Source organism: Triplophysa rosa, linkage group LG1 (genome assembly GCF_024868665.1).
Source record: "Triplophysa rosa linkage group LG1, Trosa_1v2, whole genome shotgun sequence".
NCBI classification, from domain to species: domain Eukaryota; kingdom Metazoa; phylum Chordata; class Actinopteri; order Cypriniformes; family Nemacheilidae; genus Triplophysa; species Triplophysa rosa.
Genome location: NC_079890.1, coordinates 9,520,156 through 9,539,820, shown reverse-complemented (window position 1 = coordinate 9,539,820; position 19,665 = coordinate 9,520,156). Strand labels below are relative to the sequence as shown.

The window sequence follows — 19,665 nt, the reverse complement described above, 5'->3', positions numbered from 1 at the left end:
TAAGTCAGTATTAGCTTTATAGCTTTTGCAATGGGACTTTTGTACTAATTTAAACATGAACCTCACTGTATACCATATGCACAGTTTTGTATTTTAACCTTTAGAACTCAAAAGAAATAGTCTTTACTAAAAAATATTTACTAGACTTTTTTGTTGCAGTGATTTACCTGGGGGTTGTATAGGAACGTGTCTCTGTGATTGATACACCCTCCACATCGACTTCTTTTGTCCATTTGTCTCTCCAATCTTCTCTCCCCTACTCCCTCCGGCTTTTCCACACACTTCTCTTTTAATGGTCTATGTCCTCCTCTCAATGACCTTTCCTTCACTACTTGATTTTCCCTTTTTCTCTTTTTTTCTCCCCGAGTTTGTCCCTCCTTCAATTTTTGACTTAATTTCTGCTCATTTTGATCTCTTCTTTCAGTTGGCATTTGTTTGGACCACTGGAGTCCTGTAGAAGGCTTCTGGGTCTTGATGGGCATATGGGCAGAAGAAGGTGTAGGTGGAACTCCAAGTATGTATGTCCAGGCCCCCAGGCATCGAACCTCCCTCCAGTAGGTCTTGTGCCAGAAAAGGGATTTTTCCGGCAATTTGCACACCACCATATCTGTGAAGTAACGGCAGAAGTCTTCAAACTCCATCCTGAGAAAATTGTAAAACATAGACACAAAGTTAAAAAGTTCATCTTTACTATTTTCGCAATTTTAATCTCATTGACAGATTTGAACAAAAATTACCAAAACTCTCCCACATCTCTGACAATAAGCCCAATCTTCTCTCTGTCCTTGCGCCCGAGATGCTGCCACTGAGGAGATCTGTAAGAGTCACCAGCAGAAATGTGTTATTTGCTATATTTTATTTGACAAATTTCATGCAGCCATACCATAAAATAAAAGTGCAATGTGGGATATTAAGGCGGATCTATTGACTGAAATGTGTACTTATTACAGTAAATATAATAACTGGGTAATAACTAGGTACTAACCCAGAACCTACCCCTAAACCTTAACTTATACCATGTAGTTACCTTATACTACCCATACTTTCTTAGGTAAGTACACTGTGAGTACACTGTAGGTACACATACTGTAAAATAAAGTGCAACTGCTATTTCTATCTATACACCGTGGGTCCCCTTACATGGTATCTATAGCCCTAAACGTATAAACTGCTCTACAGAGTGTGTTTCGTAAATGTTTTTTTTTTCGAAAATATGTTTTATAATATCTTCTTTGTCATTATTTATTCCCTTCATTTGTAGTTTTAATGTACTGGGCTATGAACTATGAACTAACTCAAGAATATGTTTAATTTAATTTTTAACGCTTTAATATTTTTAAAATTAATTTAATATTTACTTATATTTGATGATATGAGAATGAACTTTACGTAGCAATATTCGACCAATTGCTTTGATTCCTCCATCCTCTCGTCTCTTTTTTGCACCTTCCCTCGCATCAAGTTTCAAGTTTAATTTCTATATAAAGCACATTTAAAAACAGCATGCAGGCTGACCAAAGTGCTGTACAGAGGGAAATGGAACAGACTAAAAAAGATAATTCAATAAATGAAGAAAAAAGATTACAAATCTAATTCAATACAATAATAATGTCAGTCCACAAGCCTCAAACAGTATCAAATGCCAGTGAAAAGTAATACATTTTTAAAGAGGGTGTGGATCTAAGACACAATGAAAGGAAGTGAGGAAGAAAACAAAGATGCACAAATAAGAACTGAGATGGACCCAAAGTCATTGTACATTTTGTTCTGGGTAGTAGCCGCCAAGTTTTAGGACACATCAGGACATTAGTATATAGTGACAAAGAGATAAGAATAATGGCCCAAACGAAGATCAATGGCAAGATTCTATACGGAGAAAATTGCAACAAGGTGGCTGTAATGTGTGGAGTACAATCCAAAAAACACAAGGAAGTGGAGCAGACAAGAGGTGAGCTAGTGTGTCTGCTTTACATACTATGTGTTTCTTTTGTCCTTTGTCTGTGTGCTTTAAGGTGTTTCGGGTGTCCTGTTTTTGGTTAAATAAAGATTTTCAACTGCATTTGGATCCAGCTCTCATCTCATTGTCTTCATCGTAACAATTAGCTGGTTCAGGTGTGTTTGGAGCAGGATTGGTGCTAAATTTTGGAGAATGGTTGAAGACCTCTGGTCTTCATCTTCTACATCTAGTTAGGGGCGTCCTCTTGTGAATGCAGCCAGGTATATTCACTTCCCTTTCTGTCGGTCTCTCGACGTTGTGTCGAACCGACAGAATGGGGTTTGTCTTGAGAACCTATCATCTTCTGAGTATTTAGAAAAGGCCAATGAAAACTGGCGAATGAAATTTGCATGCTGGGCTCCTCCCCGGATGTCCGAGTATAAGAGGGATGCCGGCGTGCTCATTCATTCACCTTTTGTTCTTCAGAGCCTTAGCATCTGATGAGCGATCTTCAGATCTTCGTTGATCCTATTCTGCTGGAGTCTACGACGTGGTGCAGTGGACGGTCCCTTCCTGCAGCGACTTTCCCCTGGGCATCTCGGCAGTTCCGGAAGTGTCTGAGCAATTCTTTTTCTAAAAGAGCAAATTTCTCGAGCGTGGCATGTCCCGCTGTTCTCTTGGGTGCGACGCGCTCATTGAGGAAGGGGACGGACACGATGTCTGTCTCAGGTGTTTGGGTCTCCGGCACGCTGAGGCAGCCTTCGTGGATACGTCCTGCCCGCACTGCGGGCGGATGGCGATCCAGACGTTTCGGTCACGGGTGGCTGTATTCTTTTTGGATAAAGCCACCACCTCGTCTGCTACCCGATCCGTGACGGCAGTGACTACGGCCCTGCCGCCCGCTTCGGTTAGCACCGGGGGTGATATGGGGATCACCGTGAACGTTAGACCGCCAGCCACAGGCTCACGGACCGTTCACGCCCCGCCTCGCTCATCTGACCGTTCCTCAAAAGACGGTCCTACTCCGTCTTGTTCCTCCACCACGTACTCGGAAGTGCGTGACGAAGATGAGATGTCGATCACAGCATCGGAGGGCGATCTTTTGGCATCCGACCACGACGATTCCTCGGAGCTCCCTCCCCCGGGGGGTCGAGCCCAGGAAGAAGCAGACGTTGAGATGTCAACCATGCTTTTCTGGGCCGCCGCGAGCATTGGGCTGCAGTGCACAGCACCGCCTCTACCCCAGCGCTCGCGGCTGGATACGTGGTACCTGGGGTCTGAGCGCGGCTCCAAGCTGCGCCCAGCTCCGGTCCCGTTCTTCCCGGAAGTGCATGAGGAGCTGAGTAAGACTTGGAACGCACCCCTCACAGCCCGTTCCAATCAGAAAAGCTCAGTCGCCCTTACTTCCCTCGATGGTGGGGCGGCCAGGGGCTATGTCGAGATTCCCCAGGTGGAGCGTGCTGTCGCGGTGCAGCTGGAGAGCTCGGCCTAGACTCCCATCCAAGACGTGCACATTTTCGGCATCGCTGGTGTCGAAGGCTTACACGGCTGCGGGTCAGGCCGCCTCCTCCCTCCACGCCATGGCCATCCTGCAGGTCCACCAGGCCAAGGCTTTGAAGGAGCTCCACGAGGGTAAGACCGACCCAGCGGTGATGCAGGAACTCCGTACTGCCACCGATCTCGCTCTACGGGCGACTAAGGTGACAGCACGGGCCCTGGGTCGGGCGATGTCCACAATGGTGGTCCAAGAGAGGCACCTCTGGCTCAACCTTGCGCAGATGCGGGATGCCGAGAAGGTTCGCTTTCTTGACGCCCCCATCTCGCAGGGAGGGCTGTTTCTCTCAGCAGTTCTCTCAGCAGTTCTCGACGGTGAAGAAGCAGACGGAGGCCATTAAACACATCCTGCCCCGCCGTGACTCGGCCGCCGTCAGGCCTTCGAGATCCCGAGCGGCGTCTGCTTCCCAGCAGCCCCGGCCCTCTTCGACTCCGGTTCCGGCTCCAGTGCCCCCTTCTCAGGCTGCCTCCCGGAAAAGGACGTCAAAGAGGAAACCACCTCCCCGTCAGCAGCCGTCGCAGAAGCGGCCCTGACGGAGAGACCCCAGGGAGATTGAGATTACCATCGGGCCCGATTCCAGCCACTCCATCGCTGGGTCGGATAGGGACGGTTCCTGCCCCATCCTACCATCAGCTGGTCCCCCCTGGGGGGTCAGCGCCCACTTCCTCACAAAAAGAGTTTCCTCTCTCCCTGGGTTTTCACAGCCGTTCCGGTGGACGGCAACTCGACGTTGCGTCACAGCGAAGCGCAATGTCGAGTATAAACACCAGCCTTCAGCACTCTCAGACAGACAGTGCATTGAGCTGGACAGTCACCAGGCAGGAAAAACAGCAGAGCCGATCTCCTCCCCGGGGGTCCTCCCCCAGCAAGGAATCCGTACTGCTAGCCATCGAACCACCCTCCGCAGGGGCGATGAAGCAGATCAAACCTCTAGTCCCCCTGTCTCGGTTTCTGGGAGCTTGGTTTGAGGAAGACGATCCGTCTCGGCTACGCGATTCAGTTCGCTACACGTCCGCCCAGATTCCGGGGCGTCCTTTTTTCCTCAGTCAGAGGCAGGGATGCCCCCATACTTCGGGCGGAGGTCGCCTCCCTTCTGGTGAAGGGAGCGATCGAGCCCGTCCCACCAGCCGAGATGTCCAGCGGGTTTTACAGCCCGTACTTCATTGTCCCCAAGAAAGGCGGGGGGTTGCACCCTATCTTGGATCTGCGTGTTCTGAACAGGCACCTACACAAGCTGCCTTTCAGTATGGTCACGCAGAAGCGTATCCTGATGTCCGTCAGGCGTCAGGACTGGTTCATGGCAATCGACCTGAAGGACGCGTACTTTCATGTCTCGATCCTCCCTCGACACCGGCCGTTCCTGCAGTTCACGTTCGAGGGACGGGCATATCAGTACAGGGTCCTCCCCTTCGGTCTGTCCCTGTCTCCACGGGTCTTTACGAAGGTCGTGGAGGCCGCCCTCCTTCCTTTCAGGGAAGGAGGTGTGCGGGTACTAAACTATCTCGACGACTGGCTCATCTCGGCTCACTCGCGAGATTTGTTGAGTACACACAGGGACCTGGTGCTCCGGCACCTAGATCGGTTGGGGCTACAGGTCAACTGGGAGAGCAAGCTCTCCCCCGCGCAGAGCATCTCCTTTCTCGGTATGGAACTCGACTCTGTCTCCATGACAGCGCGACTGACTACAGAGCGCGCCCGGTCAGTGTTACACTGCCTGAAGCACTTCCGGCAGCCAGCGGTCTCCCTGAAACAATTTCAGAGGCTCCTGGGGCACATGGCATCCTCGGCGGGGGTAGTCCCCCTCGGGTTGGTGCACATGCAACCGCTCCAACACTGGCTACAGAGTCGAGTTCCTTGGAGAGCGTGGCACACCGGCAGCAGGCGTATAGTCATCACGCCCTTCTGCCGGCGCACCCTGACCCCTTGGCCGTCTATGGCCTTCCTACGGGAGGGGTCCCCCTAGGGCAGGTATCAAGACACATCGTGGTAACGACGGATGCCTCCCTTCAGGGCTGGGGTGCTGTGTGCAACGGGCACGCAGTGTCGGGGCGATGGACGGGCCCCCGCCTGCGTTGGCATGTCAACTGCCTAGAGTTGTGGGCTGTGCTACTTGCACTGAAGAGGTTCCAACCTTTTGTGCAGGGCAGGCATGTGCTGGTCCGGTCGGACAGCACAGCTGCCGTGGCGTATATCAACCACCAGGGTGGCGTTCGTTCACGGCAGCTAACACGACTCGCCCGACGCCTCCTCCTGTGGAGTCAGCAGGTGATCAGCTCCCTGTGAGCCATACACATCCCGGGCGACCTGAACCAGACAGCAGACTTGCTCTCTCGTCAGTGGTCACCTCGCGGAGAGTGGCGACTCCACCCCCACGTGGGGTGGGGGTGAAGACCCACAGAGATGCTCGATCAGGTACGTACTGTCCTTTCTCCAGGAGAGACTTGAGAAGAACCTCTCCCCTTCCACACTGAAAGTGTATGTTGCCGCTATAGCCGCACACCACGATCCAGTTGCTGGTAAGTCTCTAGGACAGCACAACCTGGTCACCAGGTTCCTGAGGGGCGCAAGACGGTTGAATCCGTCTCGCCCGCGCCCCGTACCCTCTTGGGACCTCGAAGTGGTCCTGGAGGGCCTCCAGAGGCCCCCCTTCGAGCCCCTAGGAGAGGCTGATCTTTCTCGCCTGTCGATAAAGACGGCCCTCCTGGTAGCGCTCGCCTCCTTCAAGAGGGTAGGGGACCTACAAGCATTCTCTGTGTCCTCGGGTTGCCTAGAATTCGGGCCTGGAGACTCTCACGTTATCCTGAGACCACGGCCCGGCTACGTGCCCAAGGTTCCCACCACTCCCTTCCGGGACCAAGTGGTGAAATTGCAGGCGCTCCCCACCGGGGAGGAAGACCCAACCCCATCCGTGTTGTGTCCAGTACACGCACAGCGCCTCTACTTGGACCGCACGCAGAGCTTCAAAAGCTCTGAGCAGCTCTTTGTCTGTTTTGGAGGTCAGCAGAAGGGGAGAGCTGTCTCCAAACAGAGGCTGGCGCACTGGATCGTGGATGCCATATCCTTGGCATACCGGTCGCAAGATCGCCCCTGCCCCTTAGGAGTTAAGGCACATTCCACTCGGGGTGTCGCCTCCTCGTGGGCACTGGCTCAGGGCGCCTCTCTGGCAGACATCTGCAGAGCTGCGGGTTGGGCTACGCCCAATACCTTCGCGAGGTTCTACAACCTCCGGTCTCAGCCCACGTCCTGCACGGCAACAGGTAGGACCGGCAACCGTTAGGGCGTACACCTACGGAAGCCCTTCCCCCTCCGGGGGGAGTAGTGGCGATCCCGCCTCACTTCTTTCCCCTCGGGTAAAGAACAGGCATTCCATCCATCACTAAGCACCCTTCCAGGGGACAGGCTGGGCAGAGCAGCCCTGCCCCCTTAGGCCGGGGAACAGTTGAGTTATCTCCCAGATGGCTCTAACCGGACCTAGTGCTCCAGACGTGGTAACCCCCCTCCGTGGGCTGTTCCGTCTGATGTATCCTCATGAATGGTTCCCACCTTGGCAACCCATGACTTCCCCAGGTGTACTCCCACCTTGCGGTTAACTCCTGCAGTCCGCACATTCTTCCCATGAGTTCTCCCCTGATGGTGAGACCATGTGGTGTCTCCACTAATTCCTCCCTACGGTAGGTAGTGGCCTCTGCAGCGTTTTTCCCCCGGGGGGAATAATGCTTACCCAGTGGCACGTACGGTGCCGGGCGGCATCTCGCCATTTAGAGAACTAGGCCTCCGCCCGTGACGGCCGGTGACAGGGGCTTCCCAACTTTGTGTAAAGCTCTGGGTCCCCCTTCCTCTCCACTGGATGGTCATAATTTCACGTTAGCGTCTTCGTCTGACTCCCCCAGGCCAGTCAACGTCGCTCCGCAGAGATTGTGACGCGGCTCAGTGCTGTGGTGTCTTACATAGGAACCCCATTCTGTCTGTTCGACACAACGTCGAGAGACCGACAGAAAGGGAACGTCTTGGTTATGGATGTAACCTCGGTTCCCTGATGGAGGGAACGAGACGTTGTGTCCCTCATGCCACAACTCTGGCCGCCCACCCCAGCGGTCGGTCGGGGGAGGATGCTTTAGGCTCCTCAGACCGAAGGTGAATGAATGAGCACGCCGGCTTCCCTCTTATACCCGGACATCCGGGAGGAGCCCGGCATGCAAATTTCATTCGCCAATTTTCATTGGCCTTTTCTAAATACTCAGAAGATGATAGGTTCTCAAGACAAACCCCATTCTGTCGGTTCGACACAACGTCTCGTTCCCTCCATCAGGGAACCGAGGTTACATCCGTAACAAATACGTTCTGCACACAAGACTTTCATAACATAATGGATTATATTTTATTTGGTTTTTCACTGTTTTTATATTCTGTCCACAACTCACACACTATACTGAATGCAGATTACAGTTTACCATGGAACGCAGCAAATCAAATGCTTTTCTAGGATCCACTTAAGTTATAGACGATTTCATCTTAACAACATAAACAAATGTTACTGCGCATGTGCACTTTTGTGACCCCCAACTTCACTTCCGGTATACATTACCGTACGGTTTGTTTAAATGCGATCAAATACAGGACCCATTCAACTAATTGTTTATTTAATAAAATGCGCATACAGCAAAATTATTTTATTTTTGCCATTTCGCCTTTATTTGTACAGCTTAGTGATAGAGAGGACAGGAAGCGAGGTGGGAGAGAAAGCGAAGGGGGTGGAAAGGACCGAGACGGGAATCGAAACCGGGTCGCCCGATGCGCAACCGCACCACGTGTCGGAGCCCTGCCCACGAGTGTCATGGTATCTTCAGACGAGGATTGACGACGTACACACAAATTTCCAATAACACAAGCTTTAATCTTCTTTCGGGTAGATAATCCACAGGTACAATTTAAATCCATCTTAAATTCAGAAAACACGAGAAAATCATAACTTCCAGCTAACAAAAGGGTAACATGAGATACCATCAAATAAACAGTAGAACCGACCATGAACAGAAACAAAGGCGAAACTTAAATAGTGTCTATATATAGAGTCCTATAGAAAACAGGTGCAGATGAAATCAACAATGACAGGTGTGGGTGCAAAGGATTGTGGGAATTGGAGTCCGATAGTGAACGTGCAGGCGGAGAGTGTTACAGTACTCCCCCCTCTCTCCAGGCGCGTACTCGCGCAGTAACAAAAGGAGGGGGCTCAGGAGGTGGACAAGGGGCAGGCACTAGGGCAAGGTAGTCCATGTGGCCAAAGTGGAGGAGACCGAGGAGGAGGCCGAGAGCCAATGGAACAGGGTGACGCCGAGGATCCAGCGGGCCCAAGCGGAACCGAAGTCACACTTGACTGAGGCAGAGATGGAGACCTGGGAGTCCGCGGCGAGACCGGAGCAACTAATGACCAAGGAGTAGCCGATGGGAGGGAGAAGGCCAACAGAGCCGACGGGACGGAGCGATGAGTTGCAGCAGGAGGAGCAGGGTCCTGAGGTGAATACGGCACGCCGACGACCCAGGCGGATCCGGAGGGAGGAAGGAGCCCGGCCGAGCCAGTGGGCGATGATGGAGACGTGGGAGCATGCGGCTGAGGGGATGCCACGGGGTCGATGGGCCGAGGTGGAGTCTGGGGCTCAGAGGCAAGAGGCGACGACGAGGGTTCCTCCACCTCCAACGACTCTATCGGCTCTGACAACAAGTTGTTTATTTAACACAATTATTAACAATACAGTAAAATAATAATACAAATTAATATTAACATAAATTAAATACAATATGAATATTATTAGACAATGGCCAAACACAAACCAGAAGCGCACATCCGATGAAACTGTCAGAGGTGTAAAGAGTACCTGAAAACCATACTTAAGTAAAAGTACAGATACCTTGCAGTGAAAATTACTCCGTTACAAGTTACAAGTCACCAATTCCAAAACGACTTCAGTAAAAGTCTTAGATTTTTTATCTGAATTTAACAGTACTTGAGTATTTTACTCAACTGAATGTAGGCTCAAAGAAGCACTAGTCCTCAACACTTAAGAGACACGTCAGTGAAAAACTAGAAACAGTTGATTTGTGAGGAGAGCAATCGCATTTATTTTCTTAAATCATAGTAAGACTGAACACCTCAAAATTGCAACAAATCATGGTAGACACCATAACCTACATCTATTACAAACACCCTAAGTCTCATTTAAGCTCAATTGCTCATAAGTAAACCAAACTCCTTCAAAAAGGTCTCTTCAATATAACGGATAAATAAAATAATGTTAAGTAGAATTAAAGTCAAAGCCTTTTTGCACTGGACATGCTGGTTTGGGCCTCATCGCCAGCTGCAGTCATGTCCTCATTTCACATACACTGTTAGCCCTTACCTGCCATTTCTACAGTAATATATTGGCAACACTGTTGCCAGCTAGTTACTGTAGGTGTTTTACAGTAAACTACTGCAATGGCTGTTTGAAGATACATTATTAAAGAATCTATTAACGCACTTAAGTCACACAGTCTTAGATGAACAAGTCTAAATAACAGATGAACACAATAAATCTGTCAAGATTTCACCCGAGGAGAATTAAACACAAACATCAATAACATCTTCACATATTACAGACACCACTTTCACTTTATTTCTGTCATCTGTGTAAGATCTTATTGAGATTTAACTCTAGTTCATAGTGATTCAATTATATTTTAAGTCACCATTATGGCGATCAGTGTTTGCTTTGGTTGGACTCTTTGACTTTCTTGTAGCTTTAAAATGTACACTTATACAATAACACTGAAAGGGACTTTACAGGAACCGCAACTTTATGTTTGCTTAGTAACTGAAGATACATCTGAAAGAATTCAATCATTAAATAATAATAATATAGCATTTAAGATTTATTAAGATTTGTTTGGTAAAGTGATTACATGTTATAATGGAAAGATCTCTGTCAGAAAATCTTTCTTTGCAATTGAGACACAGTTAGACACTTGACATACAAACCTCATCAATGGTGACAAACAATCATGAATGAGTTTTGTACTATGTACCCAGCATGCATTGCAGCATGAAGCTGTTCGATTGTCACCATTATTGAGATTCATATGTGGATTGTTCATTTCTCTGTGTCGGACTCATTCTATAGGTTAATATTTTGTCTATATAGTGTGAGAGCACTTTTGAAAATTGAAATACTATACATTCTTTTTACTGGTTTACATCACTTCATGGCAATAGTCCCACCATATGGTCTAATTTCGAGAAAACACGTTTAGAGCACATTTAGGAAGAGTTAGTTTTAAAAATAAGAGCTTTTGTAGATGTGTGACCTACAGTAACTAGCTGGCAACAGTGTTGCCCAATATATTACTGTAGAACTAGCGGGTAAGGGCTAACCGTGTAAAAACCGCCAGCGATTGACATCTACCCGATACTGCACTCATATTCATATGAAGAAGCCATGTTGACAAGTTTTTGTAAGTTATGGCAAAATCCACAAGAATGTAGTACCTTCATTGCCCTGTAAATGGTAATATTAATTATAAGATAGGTGCCATGCAAAATGTAATGTGTAATTGCATTAGTCATTACAAATGTAGTGGAGCAAAGAGTACATATACTTGTTCAAAAATGTAGTTAAGTAGAGAGTAAAAGTTGCTAATATCTTTAATACTCAGTTCAACTACAAAGTAGCCAAAAAGATACTTAAGTAAAGTAACTAAGTACATTTACTCCAATACTTTACACCACTGGAAACTGTCTATAGTCTTACTTCATAACTCATAACATAACTACTTTATCATAAAACAGAAGCTCTTACAATACAATTTGCAATTGGATGAATTTACTGTTACCTAATTCAATTCAGGCAAAGACTATATTATATTGTTATATTGTTAGATTACAACTTGTCTTTTGATAATCAATCTCATGTTACCAAAACCTTCTTCCACATTGCCAAACTGTGGAACATACTATCCGTTTCTGATGCAGAACAAAGTTCATGTGTTTATGAAGAATGGGTTACTGTAACGCACTACTGGGTGGTTGTCGTGCATGTGAGTAAGATCACAAGACTTTGTATTCTGGTAGTTCCCAGGTTAGCGAAGTTCTCCACTAAAAGAAGTAGAGTGTTTTCGCGTTTGGCTGCTAAACTCTGGAACTGTTCAGAGCTCAGACACAGGGGCGTAGTCAGAACATTTTTTTAGAGGTGGCCAGGTAAGACCCAGTGATTTTATTAGGGTGACCAAAAAATCCTTACAGACAGAAAGTCTTTAACTTCTACTGGAATCAGGGGCGTAGCTACATGGTGGCCATGGGTGGCCTGAACACCTCTGTTGTGCGAAGCAGTTTTGACATGCGTGTCGGAGTTTACAGAGTGCTGTGCAGATCATTTTGTGAATGCACTGAAAGTAACGCGAGAACATTACTCTCTCGTTAATATGATGTCATACGCTGATGCACTGACGCAAACAGTCTGAGCGCTATTAGCTGAACAGCTGCTAACCTCTTCGCTTCGTGACAGTGTACTGTCTGTGTACCATGGAAGTTCATCGCATCGCGAGCAGAAGGATCAGGGTAGGGTTGCACCAGCCATTCGTAAGTTCTTTCTTAAACGTGAACGTAAAGTCCACACTAGAGGCTTAGTACCTACTACTAGCTAGTTTGTAACTAAATCTGTATGTTATTCGGTTGCACCATTTGGTCTTAAGGCAGAAAGTAGCTAGTTCGTAAGCTCTCCGTAAAGTAATGCATAGTCTCATAATATGACATTTACCTTCAACAGTCCAATAGCAGCCTTTAAATTCGTGAGAAGAAGTTGTGTTGAAATGTTGTGAATTTCAAAACATTCTTGATTTAAACTTATTTTACCTAACATAATAACGGTAAAAACGGTACCGTTTTTACCCCTTTGTGTAAAAGTAGATTAATAAACAAATGCTTTTTAAAACAATACAGCCTACTTAATGCAATAATAAATGACATGCAATATGGGTGATTTCATTTTACTGCCAACCGCCAATTAAATAAATAGAAGATTATTTCATTTTGACGTGCACAACACAGGCAGATATACACACATGGAGGCGCGCTAGGACAGTTTGTGTTAGAGCAGTCAAAAATTAAATGTCATCACATAATGTTCTCTATTTTAAAAGGTAAGTTACTGTAAATGTCAGCATTATCATGTGTGTAAATTATTGAAGAATGTCGAGTGAAACAAGAGCTTATTCCATTAGGAGGCTTCCGTAAATATTTAGTTTATACGTGAGATTATGCTTCAACTAAGTTGAATGGTGCAACTCAAAAATATTTTGTAGTGCGTAAGTTGTAACTTAATGCCCGTTTAAGTCAAAACTACAGTAGGCTAAGTTGTAACTTATGCACAGCTGGTGCAGCCGGCTCCAGGTCAGTAAAATCAGTCTTGTTTAACTGGATTTCATTCATTAATTATATTTTCGCGAAAGTTTAAGTTGGGGTACTGCAAAGTTTATTTTCTATAAAAAATGCTAACTTACTGCAAATGATAGCTAGCAAATTATTTAAAAATAATGTTAGCACATGAAAGCATTGCAAATAAATTGTTTACTTTACGTTCTTTGTGTATGTTTTTGACCAGCAAACTATGTGTAATGAAGAATTGGTGTAAATTACAGTAGAAGTTAAAGAATTTCTGTCTGTAAGGATTTTTTGTCACCCTAATAAAACCACTGGGTCTTACCTGGCCACCTCTAAAAAAAGTTCTGGCTACGCCCCTGACTGTAATTTACACCTTCATTACACATAGACATACACATCCAGTTTAGATCCAGCCTCATATAAGATTAGTACTTTAAATTGATTCTTAAAACACTGCCCAAGGGGAGACTCGAATTCGAAACCCCAGCATTGCCACGCGCCTTATAAACGGCACATGCAACTTCATTGGATTGAATTTTAACAGGTCAACAGGTCAACTTTTGACATGGGTTAAATGTTTATTGTTAAAACTGTGCCGTAAAACTCATACTGCATTAACATTAAAGTGCAGTGAGAGTGACTGCTTCACGACAGAGGTTTATTCCAGAAATTGAAGTGAAGTGAAAGTGACCTATTTGTCAGGTATGGTGACCCATACCCGAAATGTGACTTCTGCATTTAACCCATCCAGAGAGTATGGTGGTTTTTCTAAATATATGATTGAGTTTTCTTATATAAAAGAAAACATTTAAGGTTTCTAAATATATTACTGAGTTTTCTTATATAAAATATCAATTCTCTGATCTTAACAAAGGCTATAGGCCTCATAGGTTGAGCACCAAGCAGCACCATTAGACATCTGCTTAACATTACAAACACACAGAAACTTTGAAAACACACACAGCACACACTTTTGGAGACATTAGTCGGTTCAAGTTACAAACGAAAACACGAGCACTGATTGTGTTCAATATTATCTTGTCTAAAGTGCATGTTTACTCTTTGAAGTACACTATAGGAGTAATAAATGTGACATACATCTGCATTTTAAAGATGGATGTATGTGTCTTTCATCTGTTAGTAACTGACAAAATGACATACATGTTCTGATGAACACAGAGAAAGATATTTGGAAGAATGCTTATAACCGGACAGATTTTGCCCCACATTGACTACCATAGTAGGAAAAAATATTTGATTTTTTTGTTCTGTTGAACACAAAAGAAGACATTTTGAAGAATTTAGGACAGCAAACCGTTCTGGGGCACTTTTGACAACCATTGTATTTTTTCCTACTATGGTAGTCAATGGGGGGCAAAATCTGTCTGGTTATAAGACTTCTTCCAAATATCTTTCTCTGTGTTGATCAGAACAAAGAAATGTATACAGATTTGGAACAACTCGAAGGTGAGTAAATGATGACAGATTTTCATTTTTGGGAGAAGTATCCCTTTAATTTGCATTACTGGCCTATTAAATTTGGATACAGAAACCCAAATTATCTGTCTCAATGGATTGATTTTTAATACACTAATTTCTGACAGGGTCAAAAAAATGTATTATCATAAAGACATGCTTCAGGTGAGGCTAAAATTTATTTCAATTTAATTTAACCATTCAAAATTATTTAATTTCTGAGAGAGATGGGTTAGAGAAAAACTCACCCTATGCTCCAAGCTCCTGTCCAGTCAGTTGTGCCCCATGGGTTTCTCATCCGCACCAAAAATATATGGGGTGTACCACACATAACTTGTAGATTCTCTGACATGCGGAGTTTCCTGACTGCTGTCACACCATATGCATGGCCCTTTATCAGTCCACAATCCAGAACTGATTCTACTTGCTCGCCTTCTGCTGGCTGCAGACCAAAAAAAAACGGAACTTTTGCAATATGGAGCTATAAATTCAACATGATCTTTATAAAGTAACTTAAGTTAAGTTAGTATATACAGTAATAACAAACTTTATGTCAAGACAGATCAAACATCAAATATAAGAGATTTGTAGACCTTGCACTTCTTGCTTGCCGAACATTGGGTGTGCACACAAATGCCTGAGTATTTGTAAGAACTGATGTGCAAATGTGTTCATCTGCAAAATACTGTGACTACTTTCACAGAAAGCAAATTGCCTTTTGATATTGAAAGAGTGCCCACAGATATTTTCGTTAAATTTGCCATTGTGTGCATAAACAATGACGTGCACTTTTTAAAAAATTGTTTCTGTGTAAGCAGCATTTAGACTTGAGGGCTCATTCTCTGGTAGCCATCACGTATTATATATTGTCATGTGTATTTAGTTTGTGTATTTGAAGAGTGTTTAGACTATAGCATTGTTTTCTTCTATGTCTTCTGACCCGAATGGAGCAGGTAATAAGTGCTTTATGGCTGTGGGCATAGGCTAGTGTTTGGAACATCAGCCTCCTCTGGCCAGTATGCTGCATCAGTTTCTCTTGGTCCAGACTGAGTGATTCAGAAACACCACCAGTAAAATCAACCAGAGCTTCAGCAGTATTTCCTCCCTCTAGAGCTTCATAGCATCCATTGAGTCTGATACATACATCCAGAAAGAGAGAGAGAGAGAGAGAGAGAGAGAGAGAGAGAGAGAGAGAAATAAAATACATTTTATTTATTTATTATTATTATTTTTAAATTAAATCTAGCATTGAAAACATCCAAGAGTAATAAAATGTTTGTGTACACTGGTTTGACCTACATTATAAGGACAGTCCTTACAATGCTGTGTGTATTCATGTGTTTGGCCACGCCCCCTACATTATGAGGACATGCAGATGTACTTGTAATTCAAAACGTAAAATAAACATACTAAAAAATGTTTTAGTGAAAATGTAAAAGTGCAGAAACTTTTTAATGAGTCTTAGGGTTATGGGATAGAATATACAGTTTGTGCACTATAAAATGTATTAGGTTTATGGAATGTCCCTGTAAACCACCAATACCAACATGTATGTGTGTGTGTGTGTGTGTGTGTGTGTGTGTGTGTGTGTGTGTGTGTGTGTGTGTGTGTGTGTGTGTGTGCGTGCGTGTGTGTGCGTGTTTGGATTCTGTCCGTGTGTGACAGGTGTCTCACTTGGCATAGGCTTTCTCCAGCAAAGCACTCCAAAATTCCCGTGGGGTTGCAGAACGACAGAAAAGCAGTGTTCCATCATCACTGACAGGTAAACGATCATCCACTACAACATCTGTCCACTGTCCCAGTCGCCAGAAACAAAAGTGAAAAATTCCAGTGTACAGGTCGGGACGTTTTGGGTTCCACTCCTGTTCAGCATGGTCAGGAATTACCTGAAACCAATACAGTTGGGAATGTGAAGAATGTAAACTAAAGTGAAATCCTGATAAATTGGCAAAACTTAATTTTTGGTTTTCTTATTTGTAAGTTAAAAAAGCATATATAAGTATAAAAGCATCTCATAAATGGAAAAATGTATGCTATTGTATATGTATTACTGTCAGATCTGGATAGGTATATTCTTTTGGACCAACTATTCTGACCTTCTTCCAGAGTGATGGTTCTGATGCCAGACAGGATGTGGCAGCTACCATCCAGCAGTTGCCCAGGCTGCCCTGATGCAGATCTCTTGTGCTGATTCCATCCACAAATAGTCGTGGGTCCTTACATAATTCCTAGGTGCATCATCATCATTTTGTTTTTGTTTAATTTAAAAAACATTTTATTTCATTTTGCTGACACAAGTGGGTATACTGAACAAACTGCAATTGGTTCATCACCCTACCATTACCATGCCATTTACTGTTGTAGATATTTAGACATGTGCATTAGCTTTTAATATACAGAAGCAAACCTTTCTGACTTGTATAATTTCACATTTAGCATCATCAGTATCAGATTATACTTATAAACAGAAGAGGCATAAACATGCATAGGCTTGAACTGACTTTTTTTTTATTTACTGACAAGAGAAATATAAATAAGAATGCGCTCGTAGGCCAACCTGATGCTACTAACATCATCTCAGTTTGTACCTGATGAATTATTCACAGCTTTCACTCCTCCCATTAAAATGTTTAAATTACATTTTTCCATATAGTCCCTCTATTTTTTCATGCTTCTGTTTTTTACTCACTACATCACATGTAAAGATAGCATTATGTTGGTAATCCCCCTTATTCGACACCATACACATGACACACACACTCTAATGGGTCAGATTACTTCAGGCTGACGTCTTGCAGCTGGCAAAACCCCTTTAATTTAACATATCTCTAATACTGCTGACCTTGTTTCCGCATTTAGAATCACAAGAGTCACCAGAGCGATTTACTCACCAATACTAGAGCATCAGATACTGCTGACTTGTCGTCAAACCATATGCATTAACTTGTACTAATCTTAGAGTTTACCAAGCAGTAATGTATTTTAAATAATAGCTTTTTGTTTGGAAATATTTTGCTGTGTAGAAAAGAGCAGTTATGATTGGAATGGCTAAAGGTTTTAACGTACATTGTTTTTGGGACTTATATAATAGTGATATTGATCTGATGTCTGCTGCACATCTCAGCTTTTTCTATAGATGAGTGGAAATGAGGATTTAATACGTGAACAATCCAACAGACACTGGCCTAGTAATAATCAAATGTAGATGATAGATTGATTTCAATCTAGCCACAGGAGGTCACAAGCCAGTGTACTTTTTGTGCCGGTCCCAAGCCCGGATAAATAGAGAGGGTTGTGTCAGGAAGGGCATCCGACATAAAACTTGCCAAATCAAATATGCGAATCACTAACATGACTTCCATACCGGATCGGTCGGGGCCCGGGTTAACAACGACCGCCATCGGTGCCGTTGACTTACAGGGCACTGGTGGAAATTGGGCTACTGTTGGTCAAAGGAGAGGAGGAAGGTGTGTTAGAGGAGGAAGGCGTGTCCGTAGGCAGAGAGAGAAGAGGAAAGGCAGGAGTTTCAGACTGAAAGTAGGGACTTTGAATGTTGGTACGTTGACAGGTAAAGGCAGAGAGCTGGTAGATATGATGCAGAGGAGGAAAGTCGACATTCTGTGTGTCCAGGAGACCAGGTGGAAAGGGAGCAAGGCTAGAAGCATTGGAGCGGGGTTTAAACTGTTTTATCATGGTGCGGACAGGAAGAGAAATGGAGTAGGAGTGATCCTGAAGGAGGAGTGTGTGAAGAATGTTCTGGAGGTAAAGAGAGTGTCAGATAGGTTGATGAGTCTGAAGCTAGAAATTGAAGGGGTGATGTTGAATGTTGTCAGTGCTTATGCTCCACAAGTAGGTTGTGAGCAAGAGGAGAAAGACAGATTCTGGAGCGAGTTTGAGGAAGTGATGCAGAGTGTTCCCAGAGGTGAGAGAGTGGTGATAGGCGCAGACTTTAATGGACATGTTGGTGAAGGGAATAGTGGGGATGAGGAAGTGATGGGCAGGTTTGGTCTTCAGGAAAGGAACCCAGAAGGACAGAGGTTGGTAGACTTTGCTAAAAGTATGGAGATGGCTGTGGTGAACACGTACTTTCAGAAGAGGCAGGAACACAGGGTGACATATAAGAGTGGTGGCAGGAGCACACAGGTGGACTATATTTTATGTAGACGCTGTAATCTGATGGAGATTAGCGATTGCAAAGTAGTGGTAGGAGAGAGTGTAGCTAGACAGCATAGGATGGTGGTGTGTAAGATGACTCTGGTGGTGAGGAAGATGAAGAGAGCAAAGGCAGAGCAGAAGACAAAGTGGTGGAAGTTGGAAAAGGAAGAGTGCCGTGTTGTTTTCAGGGAAGAGTTGAGACAGGCTTTAGGTGGACAGGAGGTGCTTCCAGATGACTGGACTACTACAGCCAAAGTGATCAGGGAGACAGGTAGGAAGGTGCTAGGTGTATCATCTGGAAGGAGAAAAGAAGACAAGGAGACTTGGTGGTGGAATGAGGAAGTTCAGGAGAGTATCCAGAGGAAGAGGTTAGCTAGGAAGAAGTGGGACAGTGAGAGGACGGAGGAAAGTAGACAGGAATATAGGGAGATGCAGCGTGAGGTTAAGATAGAGGTTGCAAAGGCCAAACAGAAAGCTTATGAGGATATGTATGCAAGGTTAGATAGTAAGGAAGGTGAGAGGGATTTGTATCGGTTGGCGAGGCAGAGGGATAGAGATGGAAAGGATGTGCAGCAGGTTAGAGTGATTAAAGATAGAGATGGAAATGTGTTAACAGGTGACAGGAGGGTGAGGGAAAGATGGAAGGAGTACTTTGAGGAACTGATGAATGAGGAAAATGGCAGGGAGAGAAGAGTAGTAGAGGCAAATATTGTTGAGCAGGAAGTAGAAAGGATTAGCAAGGGTGAAGTTAGGAGAGCTTTGAAGAGGATGAAGAGAGGAAAGGCGGTTGGTCCGGATGACATACCAGTGGAGGTATGGAAGTGTCTAGGAGAGATGGCAGTAGAGTTTTTAACTAGGTTGTTCAACGAGGTCTTAGAGAGTGAGAGGATGCCTGAGGAATGGAGGAGAAATGTTTTGGTGCCGATTTTTAAGAACAAGGGAGATGTGCAGAGTTGTGGAAACTACAGAGGTATTAATTGAAAAATTAACTCTTACTGGACATTTTACTCGGAGGAGCGGCAGCTCTGTACAAACGCTCTAAAAGACGCAAGCGGGGAAAGCGAGCGGGTGCGCTCGTCAGACTCCGACGACGCGGATTTAGGACCCCGCTGCCGAGTATACACCTGGCGAATG

The 19,665-nt window shown here is 45.0% G+C and overlaps 1 protein-coding gene across 1 annotated transcript in view; it reads right to left on the bottom strand.

Annotated features, from left to right (window-relative positions):
- LOC130561664 (calpain-5-like) overlaps window positions 1-19,665 on the bottom strand; it is a 34,970-nt gene that overhangs the window by 6,765 nt on the left and 8,540 nt on the right. Inside the window, exons 4-9 of the mRNA XM_057346136.1 lie at window positions 16,473-16,604; window positions 16,051-16,262; window positions 15,317-15,509; window positions 14,625-14,818; window positions 738-815; window positions 168-642 (exon numbers count right to left, since the gene is read on the bottom strand). Of these exons, the coding sequence (XP_057202119.1) occupies window positions 168-642; window positions 738-815; window positions 14,625-14,818; window positions 15,317-15,509; window positions 16,051-16,262; window positions 16,473-16,604 (1,284 nt within the window). The remainder of the gene's footprint in view (window positions 1-167; window positions 643-737; window positions 816-14,624; window positions 14,819-15,316; window positions 15,510-16,050; window positions 16,263-16,472; window positions 16,605-19,665) is intronic.